Below are 11,905 nucleotides of genomic sequence, written 5' to 3'. Positions count from 1 at the left end.
AGCTATAAAAACACACAAAAATATGACATTTTTATTCACACTAAACGAAAGTACATAACAAAAGCACTTTAGGACACTTTAGTTAGAATCACTTACACTTATGAGGTCTCTTGCCTTTATATAGCCATCTACATCTTCAATGGGTAACTAGGATCAATTTGATCTAAAGGCCATTATTAGGCTTTTACAATATTCAAAGATACTCTCATTCTTTCAATATATTTTAGGATTCTCTTAACCAATCTAATACATAACAAAATTTTGGAAAAATTATAAACACACCCCTTGAGGTTTAGTTAAATTATAAATTACCCCTGTAGTTCTAGAAATTACATTATGCCCCCTATGGTTTCTAATTTCATAACAAATAGGTCCATTTATTAATAAATCATCAAGTTAATTAACAGTTTTTAATAATGTTAAAATTTTATTTCAATTAATAATTCAGATAATTTTTTTATTATATAGGTGAACAGTTAGAAATTTCACTTTTTCAATTAATTATGTTAAATAAAAAATTCGGACAGGGAGGTATTTGTAATTTTCCAAACCACAGGCACTACAACAAAACAAACTATTTACAACTTTAAGTTTATAACATTCATCAAATGCATGTTGTAATTAGTACATTTTATAATTTTTTTTTTTTTTTTTTTTTTTTTTTGCAAGTTGTTAACATTTTTTCAATAAGGACATACATACCATGTAAGTCGTTAATTCATATAGTTATGGCTTACAATAGTATGCCGTAAAATATATATATTTTCACGACTTACAAAAATATATCGTAAATATTTGCACTTAAGACGACATACATTTCATGTTGTAAAATATTATAACTTTATATGACTTGCATTAACATGTCGTGAAAACTTCTATAAAAAAAAAAAAAATCAATTCAATTTTTTTATGACATGCAAAAGTATGCCATAAAAAATATATATTTTCACGACTTATAAAAAAAAATAATCTGATTTTTTATGGCATGCAAAAACATGCCATAAAAAATATGTATTTTCACAGCATACAAAAATATGTCGTAAAATATTTACACTTAAGACGACATACATTTCATGTCGTAAAACATTATAACTTTACATGGCATGCATTAGCATGTCGTGAAAACTTTTATTAAAAGAAATTTCAATCCGATTATTTATTTTTAATTTAAAAAAGCTAACAATTTCCAATCAAGCTTCTCATCTTAAATTTTTCTAATTAAGGACAACATAAAAAAATAATTTATACATTACTTTATAGTTTAGTGTATTCTTTTATGGGATAATTGCACCCAATGGGATTTTATGGTTTAGTGTATTCTTTTTAGACAAAGAACAAGATGTAGAAGAAGAGGACAACAACGATGACTTAGAAGCTGAAGAAGAAGAAGAGGAGGAGGAGGTTAAGAATGGAGACACAGTCGAAGAGGTCAAGGTCAAGGTCGAGGTCCCTATTTAGACACAGTGATAGTTAGTTAGGTCTCCTCTCTCATATACTACAAACACAACAAATCGACTATTTAGACAGTGCTCCATCTCCGTCTCCGTTGTTGATTGGGTCTCTTTTGCTCTAGATTCAGGTTCGTTCTTTCTCTCTCTAATTCTCTCTCCCTCTCTTGATCCCTCTCCCATTGAAGACACTTGCGAAGTCTCGACCTTCGTATTCTCAAGGTAATTTCTATATCTATTCTCTCTTCTTCATCAATTTAAATTTTGGAAATTGAAACCCTAGTTTCGAGTTTTTCTATGATTAGAGCTTAAATCATGTATACTTGATGTGAGAGTTGTTTTTCTGTGTTCTTGCTCATCATGAATTTTGTTTTTCTTTGATTTGATCCCAATTTATGGTGATTTTCTCGGATTTGCTCGTTATCTCTGATCAAAACATTCCTAAGATTCGCAAGGTCACTATCGTAACAATCTTGAAATTAATTGTTATTACTTTTTAATTTCAATTGTAAAGTGAGTTCTTCTCGTTCGATGTTGCTAATGCTAAGTTTGTGTTTGTGTATTTTCCAGATTCCTCCTTTGCGGATCCCTATTTGGAGATTTGATTTTCAGTTCTAGCGGCATTGGTGCTGATAGTGTTGATGGAGAGAGCATTGAGAATGGTTAGCGTTTTGCCAATTCCCTCTGTAAGTGATAATTGTTGTTCTATTTGCCCATTTTGTATTATTGTGTGATTGTTTGTGACACTTTCTGTTTTGCAATTGAAGTTCTAATAAATAAACTGCATTTCCCATGACTATATATCAGAAAATGTGGTTCTAAGTCTTAGAGCAACTCCAAAGCTACTCTTTATTTTGTGTTAAGTGTCATTCTCTTATATCTTTGAAACTGATCATACTAGACACCATCACCTTTTATCAACAATTTATATAATCATAACTATATTATATATTATCAAAAAAAAAAACTATGAAATTGACTGCATAAGATCATACTCCCTTTATCTAGACTCTGAAATTGCAAGTTTCATTAGGCAACTTGAAAGGTTTAATCAATGGTTGGATGACTTGGTTGCAGATGGAATTGGGACTAATGAGAGAATAGAGACCTTATGGAAGAATTTATACGGATTTCTATTGGAGCATGTTTAGTCCATTTTTGATTCCCTATACTAAGAGAGAAATTACTAGTGGTGAGGTGCCTTCGTTAGCTAAAGACCCTGATGGTTCTCAATCTGTCCAAAACAGGCCCCAAGAATTGATGAAGATAGTTAAAGAAGAGACTAAACAAGAAGAACTCATAATATCAAAACTAGTGAAGATAGTGACGGAAGAGATCAAACCAGCAAAACCCACAATTCCAGAGTCGGTGAAAACGAAAAAGGAAGAGACCAAACCAGCACAACCCACAAGGCCTAGAAGGGCACACAATGTCAAGAGGTTGTCGAGTGTAGAGTTGCAGGCAGAGTCTCTGTTGAAAACAAAAGCAGGTCATCTGAAGGAATTTTACAATTTAGGACAAAAACTAGAACACGGGCAATTTGGGACTACATTTCTCTGTGTGGAGAAAGAAACAAGGAAGAAATATGCTTGCAAATTCATTGCAAAAAGGAAGTTACTGACAAAGGATAATGTGGATGATGTGAGGAAAGAAATCGAAATCATGCATCACTTGTATAGGCACCCCAATGTTATCTCAATCAAATGAGCTTATGAGGATGCTATGGCAGTTCATGTTGTGATGGAATTGTGTACAGGTGATGAGCTCTTTGATAGGATTGTCAAGCGAGTGCATTACACAGAGAGAAAGGCAGCCGAGCTTGCTAGGACTATAGTTGGTGTAATAGAAGCTAGGTATGTTTTTTCATAACCTTAACACTCTATTATCTTCTGATATTTTAACTTCTATCATATTGAAGTCAGCCTTACCCTTAAATTGAGATTGTATGTGCTGAAAGTGGCAAACATATATCTATGACAGAGTGAAACCAAGGATAATCCCATCTAGTTTCATATTAATTGCATATTCTGTTGTTGTACGTTGAAGTTGATTCTAGTATTTGATTATGGTGGAGCTCATAGGTTTGAGTGATTTTGTATGGTTCAAAAACTTGATTTTGCTGATAAGTTAGTAGCATTGGCATCTTTGGTGGGTTGTAATTGTTTATAAGAGTTCTAGTATTTCATTCTAGTAATGAGGTGTCATATGGATGAAGGGGAAATCATATCACAAGGCCTTTCACCTAAAGAGGATCAAGCTTTTTTGACACAATGACTAGGATTATTGAGCAGGTGTGATTGTTTGGGGGATGTAAGTTTTGAAAATTTTTACTTATGGCTTTAGCTGTTGGTTGAGCACTTGAGCTAAACAATCCTCTTTATTGGCAGCTCAAGTATTTGCTGGTGGACGGATAATCTTTGACCAAGAGGATGAGAAAGCTGCCCATAGGTCCTTTGTTAGTTTGTTCTGAGAAGGAATAGCTCTGAGGGATGTTGGAAATGTAGGAAGGCTGGTCATTTTCAAGTTAACTATGTGATTTGTTTGTCTTGTCTATGTCCACTAGCACAAATTTCTAAAATGATGACGAAGTGAATTGTATTTGGATTCTTGCTGAAGTAGGTATGCATGTTGATTTAATGTGTCTTTACATCAACAAATGAATATAATCAATTCTGGAAAGATTCGGTTATTAATTCAAGGTTCCCATATTTTTTGACAAAAATATAGATGCTACTTTGTGAGCCCTAAGGAAGTAGAAACGAATGAATAGTTCTTGACTGCAAATTATTTATATGATAACTATATCTAGCAACTAAATTGAAATTGTGTTTCAATGATATAATTAGATTATGATAACATGATAGGGAAAAAAAATTGTTGGTAAAGGAAACTTATCAAAATCTTTTGAAAGGAAACTTTTCCTCTCATTATTTTTTTCATTTTGGGTATTGGTAGAATTTGTATTACATGCTCTACTTTATCAGTTGTCTTAGCAAAATACATACTAGTTTTTTTTAATAAATTTAAATTACAGGGGAAATTTTCCATGATGTGGTTGGAAGCCCATACTATGTTGCACCTGAAGTTCTGAATAAGCGTTATAGTTCAAAAGCAGATGTTTGGAGCACTTGTGTGATGATTTACATTCTCCTCTCCATTTTGGGCAGGTAAGATTTTTTCATTATCAGACTTAAGCAAGTGCCATAATTTTCCTTTCTTGTCTTTCCCTTCTTTCTTTCTTTCATTTTGCTATTTGCTTATTACATTCATATTCATTTTACATATATATATATATACATGTGTGTGTGTGTGTGTGTGTTTCTTTTCGATTTTGATACAAAAACTGAACATGAAATATTTGAAGAGGTATCTCTGAAAGTGCAAAAGATTTAGTCAGGAAAATGCATGTTAAAGACCCCGAAAAGCAGCTAACTACACATGGAGTTCTATGTGAGTTGTTATGTTCTATTTTTTCACCTCTTTTTGTTGATATATATGAAGAGAATTAGCTTATCATATCTTTTTACCACTCAACAAATGTAATGGGCACATCTTTGTTTTCTTTGAACTGATTGGGCTCTCATTATAAATGCTCTACTTATATATGCATATATATATATATATATATTAAAATTCTATGCCTTTTCTAGGAAATGATTTTGATAGGATTAAACAATAAAATTGTGAGAAAACTTTTATGCTAAAAACTTGGAGGAAAGGCAGATGACAAATTTTTTTTTTTTTTTTTTTGGGTGGTTGAGAAATTGCTTTATTACAGACATTTGGAATGGCACATTAATGAGCCTTTGGTTTCTTTGTAGGCCATCCTTGGGTTCAAGTTGATGGAGTGGCACCGATAAGCCTCTTGACCCTGCAGTCTTAAGCCGCTTGACACACTTTTCTGATATGAACAAGCTTAAGAAAATGGCTCTTCGAGTAAGTGTTAACTATGGTATCAAAAGTCACTGCTACATAGGGCCTCTGTATCTGGACCTGTATGGTTTCTATTTTATATGATGATATACATTTAATTTCAAAATTTAGCACATAGTACGCTTTGCCAGTTTTAAATAGTTTCTTGTGTTTCTATTGTTGTGTTCTTTGGCTGTATAAATACTTATGTGATTTGGTTGAATCAATATATATGTATTTTTTGTAATATTGTTTGATGTTGTATAGAGTAAGAAATGATCTCGTAATAATGTAAGGAATTGAATAGAATAGGTAAAATCTAGTAGGAGATAGAAACAACATAATGAATGTATATATATTAAAAACAACCTTCTACGGCATGCAAAATTATGCCATGAAAAGTGTAGTGATTTATGGCTTGCAAAAAAAATATCGTAAAAGATTATATACAGCATATAAAGTATGTCATAAATATATGACAAATACCCTTTTACGGCATGCAAAATTATGTCGTGAAAAGTATAGTAATCTATGGCATGCAAAAAAATTTCGTAAAAGGTTATATGTGGCATACAAAGTATGTCATAAATATATTAAAAATAACATTTTACGACATGCAAAATTATACCGTAAAAAGTATAATGATTTATGGCATGCAAAAAAAATGTCGTAAAAGATTAAATACGGCATACAAAGTATGTCATAAATGTTTTTTTTTACAACTTTACATGTATGCCGTAAATGACAATTACCTTTCCATGGCATGCCATATAACGACATTTGTGTGCATGTCATGAAAGAGTTTTTACAACATGCATTGCAAGTCGTAAAAATTCAATTTTGTTGCAGTGAGGGGGCAATTCGTATTTTAATCAAACCTCAAGAGATGTATTTCTAATTTATCCTAAAATTTTCTATATTTCGCTTGAATATTCTAAAACCTTCTGCAACCATCTAGATTACCTTAAGCTTCTCCAATATTTTGAATTCTTCTAAGATGTTGCAGAGTCTTCTGGATTTCCATATAACTTTCTAGAATCTTCAAGATTCTCTAATGATGTGGAAAACTCTAAGTTTGTGTTGAATCTCAATAGTGCGTGACTGTAGTAAGGAGTGTTTGTGTCTACCATGGCGGCCTGCTTCTATTCCTCAATGTGTTATGCATATGGTAATTATGGCAATGGCAGCAAGGGATGGGCTGAGGTTTGGCTTGAGATTGGGGGTTCAATTTGTTTGTGCTAGAAGGTAATGCACAAGCTATGATGGACATGAATCGGAGGTCGAGGGAATTGTGGATCAAAGTGTTACAGTGGTGTGGTGATTCAAGATGTAATTCATTTATGCTCCCAATTTAGGTCATGTGAGGTCAGTTGTGTGAAATGAGTAAAGGATGGGCATGAGGTAGCTCATGTTAGGGTTGTAGAGGAGGGCTCAATGGTGTGGATGTCTTCTCGCAGTGTTCGACTTCATGTTGCTCTTTTGGTAGATGGTTGCCCTATTTGATTAACTCACGACTCATTTGATCTCATGGGTGTGCACGTTGCGGTTTGGAAATAAAATTACAAATCCAACCGTAAATAACAAATTGGCAAATAATCAAATGGTTTGAGCGGTTTGGGATGATTTCAATTTACTAATTGATTGAAAAATATTTAGTAAACAACTATTAAGTATTTGCATAATATATAACACTAATTTACATAATATTTTCATATATATAACACAAATTAATTTTACATAATAATTTATATATATATAATTACTAATTTGTAACAAATTTTACATATTAAATTTCTCTCACACTCATTTTTACTTTGATATTTTATTAGAAGTTGAAAAAAATGTATGTATTAACTATAACGGAGTAGAGCGATTTTCAAAGGCAGATTATAAATTTCAAAATTTAATCCACGATTAGTAGATGGATTGGTACGAATTAGTTAATTTTAACGAATCAAGCAATATTTTGCAAAATCCTACCTGATCCACCACTCCCACTCGTTAAGAGCCAAGTCATCAACTCCATGATCAACAACCCCAACAGTGGCTATGTTCAAAAAATAAAAATAAAAATAACCCAACACCGACTAGGAACCTTGCCACCACATATGCTTTTGTGTGGGTGAAAATCTGACCACACTGCCCGATTAGTGATCAGCTGGAGAGCACAGGCAGAATAGATGGCTTTAGCAACCTGTAACAGAAAGAAAAAGCTCCGGCGGTGGTTCTTCCACCCGGGGGCACTCCGACGATCAAGTCAGTATATCTCTCAAAGATAATCAAGTGCTAAACTGAATACTCAAAACATAAATTACATACCTTAGACCCACGGGGGTGCCTCTCTTTTATAATATACTCAATCCAAGTCCCACTAGAAGTATGACTTCTTATGAACTCCAATTTACTGCTTACTCTGGACTCTATAAGAGATAAAGATAAAACTCCCTAAGAGCTTTATCCTTATCTTGGTTAAGTCCCCTCTTTGCCTTAGGACTCTTGTCCCTTATCTGCTTATCTCGGATTCCGATATCTTCGGGGATAACCTCGGCAACTCCGAGATCATCTCGGCTTAACTACCAGGACACGTGGCACCTCGGCTGACACGTCGGCGTCACCATGCCACGTGTTGGTATTCAGAAAATACATCCCCACAACTGCCCCCTAGGTTCTATTACCTCGGTATTCTGAGGTGATGGAACCTATTCCGATATTTTGCCACTTCTTTTCTGAGTAATGGTTCAAAAACTGTTTAGCCGAGATAATCCTCTTCCAGCCGACGTGTTCTCTTCGGAGAACAAGGTTTCGATCGTATTCTCCCACGCGCATGAGCTGTCATGCATATCTAACCGTTCCTTTTCACGTGTTTTGTTTTCATTGGAGCGTGTCTGTGACGCGCCTGAAAGCTGTCTGTTCGTTCGTCTGCGCCGTCTGACGCGTGCGTTGCTCTAGGCGCAATAATTGCCCTATTTTTGCCGCCGTTTCAAATTTTTGACAAAACTCTTTTTTGCCTCTACTTTTCCTTCACTTTTTCATTCTGTCTTCTTGTTCTTTCTCTCTCTGAAAGCTCTTTCTTCTTCGAATCTGCCATCGCTTCAATCTCTCTTCTTGAACTGCTCTTAATCCCTCATTCTTGCGAAGCCTTCTTTGCTGTTGCAACCAATTTCTGAGCTCGGCGAACATTGCCCCGGCTTCACTTGTTCCGGTAAGATTCATTCCCTTCAATGTTAATTTCTCTTTCTGCGCTTTTGTCTGCCTGTTGCCATTACTGATTTTGTTCGAAGCCTTGGGTTTATTTGTATCTTGATTTTGTGGCTATTCCTTGAACTTCTATACTTTTTCACCATTCTCTTTGCCATTGTTCTTGATTTTTTTTCTTTTTTTTTTTCTTTTTTTTACTTTTGTATCTCTATTGTTTCTGAGAGCTATACCTCTGCTCTGGAATCTGAAACTTCGTCTTTGTTTTCTCTTTTTTGTATCTGCCCCAGATCTGTGCCTTCAATCTTGGTCTTTAGAGTTCTTAGGTTTGGGATTTGTGCGTAGAACCTTCAAATTTAGGGAAAACTGAAATAAGCCTTATCAGCCATTTCTTAGATTTTTACCGAGGTTCTTTGTAACCCTTCCTAAAAACGCCCATCTTCTAAAACATATTTTAAATTGACATAATGGGTATGTGGAGGCATAGGGTAAATACCCCAACAAAACTTGAATACTTTAGGCAGGAATTCTCTATCCCAGCCGATGTTCATCTTAAACTAGCTGGGGACAGTGATACCATCATGCCCACAGACCATACGATGCCTTTCCCAATAGTAGCTTTTACCGAATGTGGACTTCGGCTTCCCCTTCATCCCCTCTTTCGTGAAGTTCTTTATTTCTACAAGCTAAACCCCATGCAACTTACTATCAACTCTTATAGGGTGATTAATGGTATTATAGCCTTAGCTAGGCAAGAGAACCTTAGAATTACCCTAGCCGACCTTCAATACTGCTATACCATGTGCCCTCTTGACCTGAAGGATAGGGGTTTCGTTTATTACCTTAAGCCGAGATCTACTCAGTACAAAATTGTAGCCGACCTCCCAGACTCCAACAAGGGGGCTGGAGATGATTTTCTCATTGCTTCTGGAAATTGGGAATTTGGCCCAGATGAAGATGTCCACCTCTACCCTCTTCCTTGAACAATTACAGAGGGCAAGAGTAAGAGCCCTGAGTCAACACTTAGTTGTTTTTATTTAAGTTTTTAATATTTGTTTTTTGTTGCTGACGTCTGTTTCTTTGTCCTGCAGATCTTCGTCAGCCACCGAAAAATTTTCGTCAATCCTTCTTCCCAGGAACAGATCTAAAAACACTCCTTAACCTTCCAATTCATAAACGAAAAGCCCCACTGTTACTAAACTTCATCCCTACATACAAATCCACTTTACCCGACGTCCCAAGAAAAAGGAAGAAGAGTCTTTCTCCACCCACAGCCACAACCTTAACTGCTTCCACATCCCGAACAGATCAAGAATCCACATCTGACCCAGCCGATTTTCCATCAACTTCGGCCCCCTACTTAATACCAATTCCTGAACGTAAACGTCGACGAAGGCTTGTAAAGACTGCCGAGATGGTTCGTCCAAGGCCTATCGTTCAAGACCTTCTCACCGATCTTCCAACTGACGCCGAAGCCGCACCAACGCAATCAATGCTCCCACCCAAACCAAAGAAAGTTAAAAAGGCGCAGCCTAAAGCCAAGGCTACAGATGCCGAAGCTGAGGATGCTGTGCCTATTTCAAAGCTAGCAGAAAGCAAAAAATCAACCTCTGTTTCCACCAAGAGGTCAGCTGAGGGTCAACCCTCAGGGTCTACTCAATCAAAGAGGCCAAGGTCATCGTCTGCGACGACCTCGGCTTCAAAGAAGCCCGACGTCCCCTGGGCCCCTGATCTATCCCTGGAGGATAGGCCCATTATGGCTAGTGAAAGTGCTGACGACATTAACGTTGGTGTCGCCCTCAGCACTGCTCTTCTCCTTCCGAATGACTTGGAGCGAAATGCTAAGCTTAGTGAGTATGAGAATTACGCTCTCATGCTCCAACACTCCGTCCAAGTAAGTATTTCTGCTTGTACTTGTGATTTTTTCTTCCGTTTTTTACTGAGAGTACTGTCTAACACTTCTGTTTTTTCTGCAGGCCATTCAGCATGCCCATTCATTTTCAATGCAATCTTTTGAAAATCGTCAAAGGTTGGTTGATATGAAAAGGGAAGCATCTTCCATGAAGAGAGAGATAAAGTCCCTTGAAGCAAAAATGAAAAAACTGGAGGATCAAGCCGAGGCCGCAACTAAAGTTCAAACTTTAGCTCTTGAGAAGGCCGAAGCTGCTGAGGCCGTTAAAAAAGTTGCTGAGGCCGAGAAAAGAGAGGCCGAGGCTCAGAAGGCCCAAGCGGAGAAAGAACTCCAGCAAGCTCTGGCCACGAAAGAGGCCGAAGTCAAAGAGGCCGATGAAAAGGCCTACGCCCAAGGTATGGCTGACGTCGCAGAAGATTATAAGCTTCAAGTCAGGCAGGCATGCAACAGGGGATTTTCCCTAGGTTGGATGTCCCTGATAAAGAAGCTTGATCTCCCTGTTGACTCGCCCCTTCGGAATGTTGATGCCATCCCTTTGCCATTTCCTCCACCTCCACCTGAAGGTGAATCAGAATCTGATGCTGACGCCGAGGATGATGATAAGGAAACCAATGAAGAAGCCTTGGTGAGAAAACCCAAGGATGTCGTCGTAGCCAAGCCCCCTCCTCCTACTGAGCAGGTTATGGACTTAACTTTGGATGAGGAGGGTGATGAGGCCAAGGAGGCAACCAAGGAAACTGCCACTGGGCATCTATCGTCCAATCTTCTCTTGATAGAAAGAAGTGTTGAGGAATCACTAGCAGAGATTGATGCCGAGATACAAGCGGATAAAGTGGCCGACGAGGTTCCACCAGAATCGTCCGAGGTCCCAGTCCCTGCAGTGGCTAATAGTGAAGAATCTTGAGAAAATTGTCTTTTGTATTTTTTCCTTCTTTTTTTGTACTTTGCACTTTTGTACTTTAATTTCTGGACAATGCAAAACTTCTTCTTATGGCCGACGTGGTTTTTTCAATATGTAATTGCAACTGTTCTTTTCTACGGATGTTTTAATCTTGTGATGTTCTGTTGACTGGTTTCTGCATAGTCTTGTATTTAGAAGTTCTTTGCATGCTTCTTCATGTCGCTTCCTTTGTGCAATCTTCTCGGGGTTACATACCTCGGGTATAACTATAAAACTTAAACTTCGGCAAGATATCGACCTGCAAACTTTTCATGAATTTTAACAAGTATAAAACATATATTTCTGAATGTAAATTTTGCAAGTTTCTTCTCAAATAAGTATCAAACAGTGATCTTGATCTATCTTACTTGTAAATTGTTACAAATTTTCGATAAGTAGTAAACAATATGCTTAGCCTTTATATCAACCTGTAAATTTCTGTATACCTCAGCGGGTGATCATATGTCGGCTTAACATAGACTTGTAAATTGCTACAAA

General features: G+C 36.5%; 1 protein-coding gene and 1 long non-coding RNA gene across 7 annotated transcripts; both read left to right on the top strand.

Moving 5' to 3' along the window:
- The first annotated feature begins 1,263 nt into the window (after nt 1-1,263).
- Nucleotides 1,264-5,607, top strand: LOC114310186 (uncharacterized). Of its 6 annotated transcripts, none has more exons than XR_014366330.1 (6): nt 1,264-1,670; nt 2,019-2,134; nt 2,696-3,301; nt 4,483-4,615; nt 4,813-4,898; nt 5,270-5,607. It is a non-coding gene; the product is annotated as an uncharacterized LOC114310186 (long non-coding RNA). The 6 variants fall into 6 exon arrangements; XR_014366331.1 differs by having other exon boundaries at nt 2,526-3,301; XR_014366329.1 differs by having other exon boundaries at nt 1,288-1,903; nt 2,526-3,301.
- A 3,547-nt stretch (nt 5,608-9,154) lies between these two features.
- On the top strand, nt 9,155-11,398 carry LOC145823681 (uncharacterized). The gene is made up of 3 exons (XM_082923190.1): nt 9,155-9,287; nt 9,647-10,449; nt 10,532-11,398. Exons 1-3 carry the CDS (start codon nt 9,155-9,157, stop codon nt 11,369-11,371), a joined length of 1,776 nt encoding a protein of 591 aa, XP_082779316.1. The 3' UTR covers nt 11,372-11,398.
- The last annotated feature ends 507 nt before the right edge of the window (nt 11,399-11,905 follow it).

The sequence above is a fragment of the Camellia sinensis genome, chromosome 4 (assembly GCF_055761805.1).
Source record: "Camellia sinensis isolate YWXY chromosome 4, ASM5576180v1, whole genome shotgun sequence".
Lineage (NCBI taxonomy): Eukaryota > Viridiplantae > Streptophyta > Magnoliopsida > Ericales > Theaceae > Camellia > Camellia sinensis.
Note: the sequence above shows the minus strand (reverse complement) of the source record. Positions and strands in the feature narration are given on the sequence as shown.